The 15,873-nt window shown below is 39.6% G+C and overlaps 1 protein-coding gene and 2 pseudogenes across 1 annotated transcript; all 3 read right to left on the bottom strand.

The window, feature by feature from the left end:
* Positions 1-462: 462 nt before the first annotated feature.
* On the bottom strand, positions 463-1,395 carry LOC139315584 (mas-related G-protein coupled receptor member H-like; annotated as a pseudogene).
* Positions 1,396-6,126: 4,731 nt separating this feature from the next.
* Positions 6,127-6,865, bottom strand: LOC139315583 (mas-related G-protein coupled receptor member H-like; annotated as a pseudogene).
* Positions 6,866-14,940: 8,075 nt separating this feature from the next.
* On the bottom strand, positions 14,941-15,873 carry LOC139315582 (mas-related G-protein coupled receptor member H-like). The gene has a single exon (XM_070941978.1). The coding sequence runs from the start codon at positions 15,871-15,873 to the stop codon at positions 14,941-14,943; it is 933 nt and encodes a 310-aa protein (XP_070798079.1).

Raw genomic sequence — 15,873 nt, 5'->3', positions numbered from 1 at the left:
TTCATACTTTTCTATATACCTGCTTAGTAGGGCTTTTGGGCCCCCCTAAGCAGTGTTCTTTTTTATACAAAGTCAGCTTATTGACCCCACAATCCGGGTCCTCATTTTATCTACCTCGGAAGGATGGAAGGCTGAGTCAACCTTGAGCCTGGGGAGATTTGAACTTGCAGTAATTGCAGGCAGCTGGCAGCTAAGTGCTACTTAACAGCACTTTAGTCCACTGCACCACCAAGGCTCCTGAGCATTTTATAAGTGGAGTATGCAGTTCATGTCCTGCAAATCATTAGATGTGGTTTGCTGTAGACATTTCTTAAAATGCAATTATTTCTCTGTGTATTCAGATGAAAGAGCCAATATGGTGAAAGAAATTTGGTCCCATCTATAAGATTACAACCTTGAGTAGAAATCAACCATTGCTACTCAGAAGGAAGCACAGAGTCTTCTAAGTGGGTTTGGGCTCTTCTAGTTCCCTCCTGTAGCTTCACCTTCTCTGAAGACCTTTTGCAAAATGACCTTCATGCTCTCCTTGGACGGAGCTCCTTTTTTCCTCCCAGCTAGAAAGTAGATCACTGGGTTAATACTGCTGTTTAGGCAGAAAAACAGAAAACTACACATAGCCCAATATTCCAGTTTAAGGTAATCTTCGGGACTATAAGAAAAACTAGTAATCACAGCAAGGACGCATAATGGAAAAGAAAGAACGAGGAAACAGACAAGAGTAATTAAAATCATCAGTAAAAGCCGACCCTTATTTTTCTGTTTAGGTTTAAGGCACACTTTGATGAAAAGGACCACAGTAGAGAGCGAGATCAATGGAAGGCAAACTATAGCAATCACAAAGAAATGGAGATTGAACAGTCTGTAGTTTACAAAGACTTGCATAAGCCTCATAATTCCACTCAGGAGGAAAGAGAAGATCCACAGGAGGACACAGACACTGGAGGACAAATGTTTTGGCCGGGAACAGCGATGCCAGATTGGGAAGAGGACAGCCACACACCGGTCGATGCTGATGGCCGTCAGAAGAAAGTTTGCGTTGATGTACATCATGTGGATGAAATAGATAGAGAGCTGGTAGAATATTTCGCTGCCTTGAAAACCAGCAAATGAATGAATATGATATAGAAATGTAGATGCGAGTTAGCCAAAGTCTGCAATGGCCAAGTTAAGGATGAATGTGGTGAAACCGTTTCTCTTAATCTGGAAGCCAAGTAGCCAGATGATGTAGCCATTGCCCACAAACCCAACACAACAGGTAATTAAAGAAATGCTTATCCATACATTCCATTCTAAATCAGAAGGGATAATCCCTTCTTCATACTCATATGAGTCACTGCTATTATATTCATAATAGTTCTGTGTAGCATCCAGATCTCTCAGGCTGGAATTCATCATTAAGCTTTTGTAATCCTCTGACAATCTTTTTAAGTGGAAACTCCTATTAGGGCAAAAGAAAGAAGAGTGGATTCAGTCATTCTTGTCTCTTAAATAATACCAATATTGTTACAGTTTCCACTATCTAAGGAAGGGGAGTCAAACTCACGGCCCATGGGCCGGATGCATCACACGCTGGCCAAGCCCAACCCCCAGTTTAGCAAAGGGGGAAAAATTGTGATAAATTACATGACATGACACCATGAGTTTGACACCCCTGATCTAAGGTGCTGCCACAAAGACGACTGGGTCAACCTGTTCTCCAAAGCACCAAAAGGCAGGACAAGAAGCAATGGGTGGAAATTTATCAAGGAGAGAACCAACCTAAAAAATAAGGAGAAATTTCCTGACAGAACAATTAATCAGTGGAAAGGCTCACTTTCAGATGTTTCAGTGCTCTCACACTGCAGGTTTTTAAGAAGAGATTGGTCTGGAACGATATAGGATGCCCTGCTTGATCGAGGAGTTGGACTAGAAGACCTCTAAGGCCCCTTCCAACTCTGTTATTCTATTCTTGTTCCCTTCTAACCCTATGAATAGGTTGAGTTATATGGCTGCAGTAATAAGCCAACTCCTTGAACTGTTTATCGCCACACCCAAAGGCAGAAAAATACTAATGTTTTGCTCCATCTATGCTTCTCGACAAATATCTGAAAATGTATTTGGTATTGGATTGTGTTGGATGTTTTTACTGTACTGAAATTCAGCAATGTCAAAGCAAAAATTAGCAATTACGTAAAGAAGCATTTCATTCATTCATTCATTCATTCATTTATTTATTTATTTATTTATTTATTTATTTATTTATTTATTTATTTATTTATTCAATTTGTATGCCACCCCTCTCCGAAGACTTGTTCCTTTGCCCAGAGTGTATTGTTTCCCCAATACTTGCTCCTTTGCCCAGAGTGTAAGAGCAGCTAGTAATTGGTAACATAATAGATAATAGAGAAAATAATCTATGACTTGAAATCAGGAGTTAGGAGATGATATGGGTGAAAAATTCCAGCTAAGGGAGAAATAGAAAGCTTTTGTAGAGCTACAGATACTTCCAAAAAAGGGAAAAAACACATCCATACCACACTTTGGTCTACTTAAGTAACAGAATAACATTAACAGAGTTGGAAGGGACCCTGGAGGTCTTCTAGTCCAGCCCCTGCTCAAGTAGGACACCCTATACCATTTCAGACAAGTGGCTGTCCAGTCTCTTCTTAAAAGCTTCCAATGTTGGAGCACCCACAACTTCTAGAGGCAAGTCGTTCCACTGGTTAATCGTTTCAGTGTAAGGAAATTTCTCCTTCGTTCTAGGTTGCTTCTCTCCTTCATTATTTAAGTATAGACGATTTCCTGTATGTGTGTGTGCAAACTTCCTGTGATTAACTGGAAGTTTCCCTGATGGAACACAATTATGGCTAAGCTAAAGAAACATCTTATTCCCTTGACCTTGGGTTCAAGGTCAAGTCTGCTTGCTTCTGACATACTTCTATTTTTTTTCTGTCATGATGACTAAAAGTTGGTTGGAAAATGAGTGAAAACCAGGAAATCTCAACTGACAGTTATGACAGTCAACATATAAATATCAGGTATAGAAATATACAGCTACTGAAAGAATGGCTATTGCTCTGTTTGCATATCCCTGGGTCTAATTAAACCTTCCAAAATTATAACATACCTGAAAATGATGGTCCAAAGTCTTCAAAGTTGGTGAGTGGAAGTTTATTGTGTCACAATATTGAGGGCTGAAGTGACCGGGATGACACTCCCTGCAGTCAAAATGTCATTTAAGTCCTATTTAGATGAAATTAATTAACAGAAGGAAAGTCCATCCATCCTATCTTAAGTTTCAAAATTCAAAGACTTGCCTGCAGAATTTGATGCACCTGGAAGTAAAGGCTGAGTAGATTGCTTCAAAGGAGTTTTTATAAAAGAGTGAGGATTCAGTGCCACGCAGATTGATCTCCTGCGGAAAACATGAAGACCGTTTGCTCCTGGCATGAAAAAGAAAGTCTAAAAAATCCATAAATACTCTGTCTCCTGTCTAATCGGAATCTAGAACCATGTGACACCAAGATGTGGTCTGTCTAAGATTGCCAAGAGTCAGTGTAGAAAAGCCTTCCGGGGCAAGAGAATCCAAAGCCAAGACAGACAGAGTTAAATCTTGAAGAACTGTTCAGAAAATGTAGCGTATCCTTATAAACAAAGCTTTTGGGGAATAGGGGGGATTCTTCTCCAGATTATATCTCTTTGAAGATGCTCTGATTAAGGAGACTAGTTGATGTGAGAAGACGAAAGAACAAAACTTCACTGACAGTTGAGTTTCTCAGCTGATAAATGGGACTTTGACCACTGAAGAAGAGAGGCAGCTGATCACAATCATTCAAGTGTACAGTCTGTTCTTTTGTTTTGATACTATCTTCTCTTTGATGTTTCCTTTCCCTCTTTGGTCATTAAAAATATGAGGATGGGGATAATGAAGCTTAACCTCTCTCCCTGGTAGATGCTTTTTTGCCCATGCCCCAAAGGTGCTTTTCTAAAGAGAAACTGGACTTTGTTTGTTTGTTTGTTTGAAAACATTTTCCTTCTTATCCCTGAAGTTTCTTCAGTTCTTCTTCAGAACTCAACTTGACAGCCAAGGTCCTTGGTTAGTCTCCTGATTCTACAGTTGGTGATTATCTTGCAAAAACAAGAAGCAAATTGTCTTGTCACTTGGTGCTCACATTGATTGTGCAAGATAAAGAACATATCTCATTGTCTGAGACTTATAATAAAACCTTTTTTACCCATCCCAGAACAGAAATATTTCTTCCTGCAGAAGATCTGCTTCCTACTACCTGCTACTCCAATGTATGACAAATGTGGGACATTGTAAGCAAGGCTGCCTAGTATGGGTGGAATTTGTTTAACCTACCTGTGTTAGTTTTTCAATCCTGAATAATGTATTTGAGGACTTGAAGACTTTGGATCTCATGAAATCCTCTCATAATTGAAGCAGGCACGGTGCTGAAACTCAATTGACTTCTTCCAACATGGAACTTCATTCTCTTTCCAATAGGTGGCTCCCAAGAGTTGTAGAAGATGCAAGTAGTCACCAACAGGGGGCATAGTGAACTGAGAACATTACATATAGTAGGGGAACTGGATTTTTGCTTTGGGGGATTTTCGTTTTGAGATTGAGATTTATTTTGCAATGTGAAGATATTAAGATATATTGGGCTTTGAGAAACATTGAGTTTTTACATTTTCAACTCTACTCTACTCTACTCTACTCAACTCTGTCTAGTTGTTTGTGGAATGAGGCAAATAAAATTACCTGCCAAATATATCAAACAAGATTTCATGCTAGTGAACCAGAGGGTGGACACTTTTTTTGATTCCAGCTTAAAGCTAATTCCTAAAACTTTCTTACATGTACTGGGAAACTCTCCCAAGAAATATTGTGTGACTCAACTTTATTGTGATACTTGCTTTATTGTGGTGGTCTGAAATCAAACCCATAAAATCTCCTTAGTGTGCTCGTATATTACTTGGTTACAGTGGTTTTTATACAATAGAAATGAAGATTATTAACACTCTGTTGGTTAGATAACTTAGACATTTAAAGACAAAGAAAAAAGTTCTCATCAATATTGATTATGAACTACATGTTTTTGCTGATCAGCATAAGGTTGTTTAAAATTTACATCTAAAGCTAAAGGTGACATTCATAGACAATAGCAAAATAATCAAAAAGTTCTTAAATAATAAGTGTTCTAGCTTAAGCTTGATGCTTTATTCTAAGATCTTAACTGTATTGCTACTTGCAGTTTATGAAGAAAAGGAAAATGGAAACAAAAACAATGGAATGACGACAAAATAGAAAAGGCTCCGCTTTCTCACTTTGTTCTTGTTTTGTGTCTACTAATCTGCTGTATCTGTAAGCATTTAGGGCCTCCTTGAAACCATACTGAAGATGTTTGTATTTGCCATGATCTGCAGTAAACCTTTCGAAAACACCCCAATCTAGGAACTACAAACTCAAAAAACTTATCAAACAGTAAATAGCAGTTTAATCAAGGGACTATCAAGGGAAAAATAACATTCCCCCCAACATTGACAGGGCAAACCGTTGTATGTAAATAAATGCCAAACCTCATTCCCTAGAGAAATCTTTTCCTGCAGATTTGTAGAATTGCTAAGGACTTTTTGTAACCACCTGTAGCTGCTTCCCTGATTAACTAGCCATATTTCCATCTTTTCTTACTGACCTGTGAATTTAAGATTTTGCCTGTGACCTATTTTTCCTCTTCTGTTGCTTCCAAGGCCTGGAATATGCTTGAAAACTGTCTCTCTTGTTCTTTCCCTTTATGGTAACCGATTAAAGCCTTATCATTCTTTACTGAATTTGACCTGCTTTCTGACTGGCTCTAATTGTTGCTTCATCTCACAAATTAACTGCCTTTAGGTAACATCTGGAAGCAGCAAGTGTGGTTGGTGCTTCCCCTGTATTTGTAAAAATCTTATTTCTAGAAAGCAAAAATAAGCTGAGTATTTTATAAGAGTCTTGCAGTTCATGTCCTGCACAGCATTAGTTGTGGATTGATGTAGACATCTCTTACAATTCTCTATTCAGATGAAAGAGCCAATGTGTTGAAAGAGATTTGGTCCCACTAATAATATTACAGCCTCAAGTGCAAGTAAGAGGTTAGACCTCTTCTATCTCCCTCCAGTAGCTTCACCTTCTTTGAAAATGTTTTGCAAAATGACCTTCATGTTCTTCTTGGACTGAGCTCCTTTTTTTCTCCCAACAAAAAAATAGATCACTGGATTAATACTGCTATTTAGGCAGGAAAGCAGTATACTGCAAATAACCCACTGTTCCAGTTGATTGTAAGTTTCAGTACTAGAAAAACTAATAATGACCGCAAGGACACTTAATGGAAAAGCAAGGATGAGGAAACAGAGAAGAGTAATTAAAATCATCAGTAAAAGCCGACCCTGATTCTTTTGTTTCAATTTAACAGCGATGCCAGATTGGGAAGAGGACAGCCACACACCGGTCGATGCTGATGGCCGTCAGAAGAAAGTTTGCACTGATGTACATCACGCGGGTGAAATAGAGACAGAAGTGGTAGAAAATGTCAGTTCCTTGAAAATCGGAAAAATAATTGATATCATATATAAATATAGATGTGAGGTACCCAAAGTCTGCAATGGCCAAGTTAAGGATGAATGTGGTGAAACCGTTTCTCTTAATCTGGAAGCCAAGTAGCCAGATGATGTAGCCATTGCCCACAAATCCAATACAACAGGTAATTAAAGTAATGCTTGTCCAAAGAATCCATTCTAAAGTAGAAGGGGTGATCCATTTTTCGTACACATATGAGTCACTGATATTGATATATTCATAATAGTTCTGTGTAGCATCCAGATCTCCAGAGCTGGAATTCATCATTAAACTTTTGTAATTCTCTGAAAATCTTTTTGATTGGAAGGTCCTATTAGATGAAAAGAAAGAAGAGTGGATTCAGTCATTCCTATCTTCTAAATCAGTGGTCTTTCCATCTTAGGGGACTAGTGGAGGAGGCGAAGTCAGTGAGGGGAAGAGAAGGGATGGTTTTGCACATAGGTGTACGGCTTTCACAAATGCAGCTTTGCACTTGCGTGCACCTGCTCGCCCATGACTTCGGCCGGGTTCCTAAAGGGCTGCAGACAATCAACGAGCCATGGACCGCATGTTGGGCACCTGCCCTAAATAATTCCAATATTATCATAGCTTCCACTATCTAAGCGTTTGACACCAAGAAGATGGGGTCAACCTATTCTTCAAAGCACCAGATGGCATGACAAGAAGCAATGGATGGATACTTTTTGATATGGGACATATTCTATCAATGGCTAGATCACAGAAATAGAAGTTAGAAAGGAGGAGATATAAATGGAGGAAATGGGATAGAGGAGTGTTGTTAAAGATGAGAAGGTTAAAAGTTAAGTATTAATGTTATTATATTACTATGTTGTTATATTATTAATATGATGGTGATGATTTATCAGGGTGCCGTCGACCAAACAATGTCGACTGGCGCCCCCCCAGGGGGAGAGCCTTCTCTGTGGGGGCACCTGCCATCTGGAACAAGCTCCCCCCGGAGATACGGAGGATCCAAGATTTACGCACTTTCCGCCGCGCCCTAAAAACGTTTTTATTCCAACAGGCTGGTCTGGCCTAACTCTCCCTTTTAAATTGGATTTTAAATGTTTTACATAAATTGGATGTTTTTAAATTTGTTTTTGAGCCCAAATTATTTAATCTATTTTTAATAGCTTTTAACTTTTGTATGTTATTTGTATTTTTATCTTGGGTGTTCACCGCCCTGAGTCCCCAGGGAGTAGGGCGGTATATAAATATGATGATGATGATAATAATGATAATAATAATAATAATAATAATAATAATAATAATAATAATAATAATAATAATAATAATATTTATCACAACAAAGATGTATAAATGTGACTATTTAAACATAATTGTACCCAGAACACACACGGTTTGAAGAAAATTGAATGTTATCTAAATAAAACAAATAAAACTTCAAGGGGGGGGGAGAAAAAAAGGAAAAAAGAAGAAGTAATGGATGGAAACTAATCAAGGAGAGAAGCAACCTGGAATTAAGGAGAAATTTCCTAACAGTGAGGAAAATTAACCAGTGGAACAGGTTGCCTTCAGAGATCGTGGGCGCTTCAAAACTGGAGGCTTTTAAGAAGAGATCTGACAACCATTTGTCTGGATTGATATAGGATCTAATATCTAAGGAGGATGTTGCTTTATCCATGCTTCTCAATACATATCTTAAAAAGGTATTTGGTATTGTATTAGTTTTTACTGAACTGAAATTCAGCAATGTCCTCTCTGCACTTTGTCGCTGTGGCACCGTGACATTCAAAATGTGAGCGACAAAGCAAAAATTAATAATTATGTAAGGAAGCATTTTTCCCAATGCTTGTTCTTGTTATGGTGATATGCTGCCTGGAGTATAAGAGAGATAATAAGAGATAATCATAAGAAAATATATCTATGACCTGAAACTAGGAGTTAGGAGAAGATATGAGGGAAAAATTCCTGCTAATGGAGAAATGGGCAGGTTACAAATTTTGCAGAGCTACAGATAGTTACAAAAAAAGGGTGCGGGGAATACACATACATGCCCCATTTTGGTCTACTTAAGTAACAGAATAACAATAATAGAGTTGGAAGGACCAGTCACAACTTTTGGAGGCAAGCTGTTCCACGGGTTAATTGTTCTCCTTTTCAGGTAATTTCTCCTCAGTTCTAGCTTGGTTCTCTCCTGCATGAGTTAAACATAGAAGATTTCCTGTATATTTGTGAGAAAACTTTGGGGATTAACCAGATATTTACCAGTTGATACACAAAAAAATGGGATGAATTTAGAACTGAAGAACTAAAACTGATGAAAAACAATTATGGGTAAGCTAAGGAAACCTCTTATTCCCTTGGATTCCAAACAGTTTATACTTGTATTCTTCTGTCATAATAGCTAAAGGTAGGTTGCAAAATGAGTCAAAACCAGGAAACCTCAACTGTTCTTGAGTAAGAGTAAGAGTAAGAGTAAGAGTAAGGTGTCAATCAACATATAAATATGCAAGAAACATTTTGCTATGTAATAATTGATATCGAAATGTACAGCTATTAAAGGAATGGCTATTACTCTACTTGCATGTCACTGCCTCTAATTAAATGTTCCAAAATTATAACTTACCTGAAAATGATGGTCCAAGCTTTTCAAAGTTGGTGAGTGGAAGATTATTATTTCATACTTGCATTGACTAGGGGTAGCAGGACCAGCAGGCAAAATGACTTTAATTTCTATTTAGATGAAGTTCATCGACAGAAGGGAAGTCCATCCACCCGATCTTGAGTTACAGGGTTCAAAGAATTGTCTGCAGATTTGGATATACCTGGAAGCAGAGCTTGATCAGAAATCTTCAGAGGTGTTTTTATATAAAGCATAGGGCTGAGTGCCAGCATAGCAGGTGAGAATTGATCTCCTGCAGAAAAGACGGAGAGCTGTGCCTTCTGGAATGAGAAAGACACTCAATGTACTCTGTGTCCTGTCTGATAAGAATCTACCATCACATGATACAAAATGTGACTCTTGTCTGTCTAAAATAATCGCCAACAGTCAGTGTTGAAGAGAGACAGTTGGCTTGAGCCTGCTAGGGCAAGGGAATCAAAGCCAAGGCAGACAGAGTTAAATTCTGAAGAAATGTAGCATCTCCTTATAAACAATGCTTTCTGGGAACAGGGGAAGCTGTTCTCCAGATTATATTTCTTTTAAGATGCTCTGATTAAGTAGACTGTTTGCTGCTTGACATGAGAAGATGAAAGAACAAAACTTCCCTGACAGTTTGATTTTTCAGCTGATAAATGGGACTTTGACCACTGAGGAAGAGCTGATCACAATCCTTCAAGTGTGCAGTCTGTTCTTTTGATTTGATACTACCTTCTCTTTAAAGTTTATTTCTCCTCTTTAGTTATTAGAAATATGAGGATGGGGATAATGAAGCTTAACATCCTCGGTTGAGGATGTCTTTCTGAACATCACTCAAAGGTGCTTTTCAAAAAGGCTACTGGACTTTCTTCAGTTTTGGGGGGGGGTTTTTTGAAATATTTTGCTCTGAGCAATCAAGCTTCAAGGACTTCAGAGACAAGTCTTTCCTTGCAGGTTTGTAGAATTCCAAATGACTTTTTGTACCCACTTGTAGCTGCTTCCCTGCCTAACTACCATCTTTCCATCTTTTCTTACTGACCTGGTGGTTTCAGATTTTGGCTCTTCTGTTGCTCCCGAGGCATGGAATATGCTTGAAAACTGTCTCTCTTGCACTTTCCCTTCTTAGTAAGAGGATCAAGCCTCACTGTTAATTACTGAATTTGAACTGGTTTCTAATTCCATTTTTATCTTATTCATTGTTGCTTCATTTCATGAATTTATTGCCTTCGGTTGACATGTGGAAGCAACAGGCTTTGTTGGTGCTTCCCCTGTATTTGTAAAACTCTTATTTCTAGAAAGCAAAATAAGCTGAGTATTTTATAAATGCCATGCAGTTCATTTCCTGCACAGCATTAGTTGTGGACTGATGTAGACATCTCTTAAAATGCAATTCTCTAAAAAGTCTATTAAGATCAAAGAGCCAATATGTTGAAAGAGATTTGGTCCCACCTATAAGTTGACAGCCTCAAGTGCAAGTTATTCACTGCTGCTCAGAAAGAAGCACAGAGGACTTGACACCATCTTTTTAAGGTTTATTTCCCCCCTTAAAAATATGAGGATGGGGACAATGAAGCTTAACCTCTCTCCCTGGTAGATGCTTTTCTGGTCATGCCCCAAAGGTGCTTTTCCAAAGGGCAACTGGACTTTCCTTTCTTTGTTTTTTCTTTGAAAACATTTTCCTTCTTATCCCCGAAACTTCTTCAGTTCTTCCTCAGAACTGAAATTGACAGCCAAGATTCCTGGGCAGCTTCTTTATTCTACAATTTATTTATTTATTTATTTGTTTGTTTGTTTGTTTGTTTGTTTGTTCAATTTATATGCCGCCCTTCTCCGGAGACTCAGGGCGGCTTACAATGCGTTAAGCAATAGCCTTCATACTTTTGTATATACCTGCTTAGTAGGGCTTTCGCCCCCCTCCCCCCAAGCAGTGTTTGTGATTATCTTGTGTAAGCAGTTGGTGATTATCTTGCAAAAACAAGAACCAGATTGTCTTGCCAATTGATTCTCACATTGATTGTGCAAGATAAAGAATGTATCTCATTGTCTGAGACTTTTAACAAGATCTACTTGGCCTATCCCAGAACAGAAAGATTTTTTATTTCTGCAGAAGATCTGCTTCCTACCACCTGCTACACCAATGTTTGACAAATGTGGGACATTGTAAGCAAAGCTGCCTAGTCTGGGTAGAATCTGTTTAACCTACCTGTATTAGGTCTTCAATCCCAAATAACATATTTGAGGAGTTGACGACTTTGGATCTCATGAAATCCTCTCTTAATTCTGGCACGCACAGTGCTGAAACTCAGTTGACTTCTTCCAGCATGGAACTTCACTCTCTTTCCAATAGGTGGCTCTCAAGAATGGTGGAAGATGCAGGTAGTCACCAACAGGGGGTGTAATTAACAGAGGAATATTATATAAAGCGGGAACTGAATTTTTGCTTTGGGGGAATTTTCGTTTTGAGACTGAGATTTATTTTGCAATGTGGAGATATAAAGATACATTGGGCTTTCAGACAGTTTGAGTTTTTGCATTTTCAACTTTACTCAGAGTGTGTATAGTTGTTTTTGGAATGGGGCAAATAAAACTACCTGCTAAACATATCAAAGTTTTTCCAGCATCACAAGATGGATGCTATGCTAGTAAACCAGAGGGTGGACACTTCTTTGATTTCAGTTTAAAGCTAATTCCTAAAACTTTTTACATGCATTGGGAAACAAAACAAAATTGTCTGACTTGATTTTATTGTGACGCTTGCTTTATTGTAGTGGTCTGGAATTAGACCCACAATATCTCCCTGATGTGCTTATATTTTATTTAGTTACAGTAAGATTTGTACATTACAGACTGGAGATTATAAACACTTTATTGTTTAGATAACCTAATCCTAGGTTATTTTAAAACAAAGATAAAAGTTTACATCAATATTGATTATGAACTCCATGTTTTTGCTGATAAGCATAAGGTTGTTTAAATTTTACATCGAAAGATAAAGGCGGCATTAATAGACAATAGCAAAATAATCAAAAAGTTCTTAAATAAACATTGGTCTATCTCAGTGATGGCAAATCTTTTCGGCACTGCCATCGTCAGGGATGCAACCCGGAGGAGAAGCTGTCCAATGGGCATGTACGCGCCAGGAAATTAACTTCCGGTTTCCAGTGCACTCATGTGCATTGGACAGCTTGTCTTCCAGTTACTGGCGCGCATGCCCTCGCAACGATCAGCTGGCCAGCTATTCCAGTTTCTGACACTGCCACATACACGAAAGACAGCTGATTGTCATGTGCACATGCACACCAGAAACCCAGAAGAGGAATGGGCAAAGCCGCGCATGCCAGCTGACATGGTGATCTATCCCCGTCCACACACACACACAAACACAGCCAGTCGAGGGTTAAGGAAACACTTTGGCACACACCCAGGTCATTATCTCCAACTTGGCAGCGATTTGCACACCGTCTGCCAAGTGCGTTTATTTCCACAGAAAACAGACAGATAACATACTCAGCGTCCAAACGTCCAACAACAATAAATATTTCTCTCAGCAGTTCCGAACGAGGCTTTAGTGACTATCCAAGGTTTACTTTTTTCGTCACAAAGATCACTGGCCACCACCCTCTATTATATAGTCTCTGGGGTGTGGTCCAGTGACTCAGTTCTAATCCCTAGCACGCCTCCTGAGCTGCTGCAATCGTTTATCACGCCTTCGGAGGCGTGCGTCCAGGAATGATGTTTCTCCATCGCTCTTATCCGAGCCACCTGTCTCCCTGTTAATCTCCTCTCCCTCGGCCGGCACCTGAGACAGTGCCAGAGGGGAGGGGCCTGGAGAGGGAGGCCTGGCTGACTCCACTTCCTCATGCTCGGAGCTTTCTTCCTCCGATGGGACAGGCTCAGAGGGCGGGGCCACAACACATGGCTCTGCATGCCACTTTGGACACGTGTGTCATAGTTTCACCTTCACAGGTCTAACTTAAGCTTGATACTTTATTCTGACGTCTTAACTGTATTGCTACTTGCAGTTTATGCAGGAAAGGAAAAAGGAAACAAAATAGAATAACAACAAAATAGAAAAGGCTCTGCTTTCTCACTTTGTTCTTTTTTTGTGTCTACCAATCTGCAGCACCTTTAAGCATTTAGGCCCATGATGGCAAACCTATGGCACGCATGCCACATGTGGCATGTGGAGCCATATCTGTGGGCATGCAAGTGTTGCCCTAGCAGTGCACATGTGGGTGCTGGCCAGCTGATTTTCAGGCCTTCCGGGCCCATCGGAAGTTGGGAAAGGGGCTATTTCCGGACTCTTGGGGGGTGGGGAAGGCTGTTTTAACCCTCCCCAGGCTCCAAGAAAGCCTCTGGAGCCTGGGGAGGGCAAAAAATGGGCATACCGGGCCCACCGTGCCATCACGTGCCAAAAGCGGGGGGAACATGGGGGGGTCATGAGCACATTCATGGGGGGTGGGGGCATTGAATTATGGGTTTGGGCATGAGCACGCGCGACCCCCTCACGCGATCCCCGCTTTTGACACGCGAAGACAAAAAGGTTAGCCATCACTGATTTAGGCCCTCTTTGAAACCATACTGTAAATGTTTGTATTTGCCATGATTTGTAGTGAATCTTTCAAAACCACCCTAATCAAGGAACTACAAGAAACTAAAACCATCAAACGGTAAATAGGAGTCTAATCAAGGGACGACCAAGGGAAAAACAACATTTCCACCAACATTGACAGGGCAAGCCATTGTATATAAACAAAGGCCAAACCTCATTCCCTTCTAGCACTGATGACATTACCTAGTCAGGGAACTAAATGTCTGCAAGCAATCAAGCCCAGAAGCCACCAGGGACCCAAAAAGAGAAATCTTCCCCTGCAGATTTGTAGAATTCCTAAGGACTTTTTCTACCTACCCTTCCCTGATTAACTACCATATTTCCATCCTTTCTTACTGACCAGAGGATTTGAGATTTCACCTGTGGCCTATTTTTCTCTTCTGTTGCTCCCAAGGCATGGAATATGCCTGAGAACTCTCTCTCTTACTGTTTGACATTTAGGGAAGAGGTTAAAGTCTTAACACTGAATTTGGACCATTTCTAACTAGCTGTTTTAATTTTACTCATTGTTGATTCCTTTCATAAATTAGCTGCCTTTAGGTAACATTCGGAAGCAGCTGGTGTGGTTGTAGTTTCCCCTGTATTGGTAAAACTCTTATTTCTAGAAAGCAAAATAAGCGGGGTATTTTATAAATGCCATGCAGTTCATTTCCTGCACAGCATTAGATGTGGATTGATGTGGATTCCAAGAGCCTTGGTAGCACAGTGGACTAATGCACTGTTATTAACATCTGATGCTTGCAATTACTGCAAGTTCAAATCCCACCAGCTCAAGGTTGATTCAGCCTTCCATCCTTTCAAAGGTAGATAAAATGAGGACCCAGATTGTGGGGCAATAAGCTGACTTTGTATAAATATACAAAAGTATGAAGGCTATTGCTTAACGCATTGTAAGCCGCCCTGAGTCTCCGGAGAAGGGCGGCATATAAATTAAAGCAAAAAAATAAAAATAAAAATTGATATACACATTTCTTAAAATGCAATTCTTTCCATGTGTATTCAGATGAAAGAGCCAATGTGTTGAAAGAAATTTGGTCCCACCTATCAGATTACAGCCCCCAGTAGAAATATGGTTGATTACTACTCAGAAGAAAGCACAGAGGTCTTGCGAATGGGTTTGAGCTCTATCTATCCCCCTCCAATCACTTCACTTTCTTTGAAGACCTTTTGCAAGATGACCTTCATGCTCTCCTTGGACTGAGCTCCTTTTTTTCTCCCAACTAGAAAGTAGATCACTGGATTAATACTGCTGTTTAGGCAGGAAAACAATATACTACACATAACCCAATGTTCCAGTTGATCATCAGCTTTGCTACTAGAAAAACTAATAATCACCGCAAAGACACTTAATGGAAAAGCAAGGATGAGGAAACAGAGAAGAGTAATTAAAATCATCAGTAAAAGCCGTCCCTGATTCTTTTGTTTCAATTTAAGACACACTTGGATGAAAAGGACCACAGTAGAGAGTGAGATCAATGGAAGGCAAACTATAGCAATCACAAGGAAATGGAAATTGAGGAGACTGTAATTTCCAAAGACTTTCATAATACTCATAATTCCACTCAGGAGGAAAGAAGAGGTCCACAGGAGGATACACACTGTCGAGGACAAATGTTTTGGCCGGGAACAGTGATGCCAGATTGGGAAGAGGACAGCCACACATCTATCGATGCTGATGGCCGTCAGAAGAAAGTTTGCACAGATGTACATCATGTGGCTGAAATACATCCAGAAGATGTAGAAAATACCGCTTCCTTGAAAATCAGTAAATGGAGGGATACTATATATAAATACAGATGCAAGGTACCCAAAATCTGCAATGGCTAAATTAAGGATGAATGTGGTGAAACAGTTTCTGTTAATCTGGAAGCCAAGTAGCCAGACGATGTAGCCATTACCCACAAACCCAATACAACAGGTAATTAAAGTAACGCTTGTCCAAAGAATCCATCCTAAATGAGGAAGGTTGATCTCGTCTTTGTAGTTATATGAGTCACTGGTATTGTTATACCTATAATAGTTCTGTGTAGCATCCACACTTCCCAGGCTGGAATTCATCAT

This window comes from Pituophis catenifer, unplaced genomic scaffold (genome assembly GCF_029215685.1).
Source record: "Pituophis catenifer annectens isolate HBS135680 unplaced genomic scaffold, rPitCat1.0.hap2 SCAF_3, whole genome shotgun sequence".
Classification (NCBI taxonomy): Eukaryota; Metazoa; Chordata; class Lepidosauria; order Squamata; family Colubridae; genus Pituophis; species Pituophis catenifer.
Note: the sequence above shows the minus strand (reverse complement) of the source record. Positions and strands in the feature narration are given on the sequence as shown.

What these genes read in the sequence shown, in the direction of transcription:
- LOC139315582 (XM_070941978.1), bottom strand. Translation starts at nt 15,873, where the DNA reads ATGATGAATTCCAGCCTGGGAAGTGTGGATGCTACACAGAACTATTAT.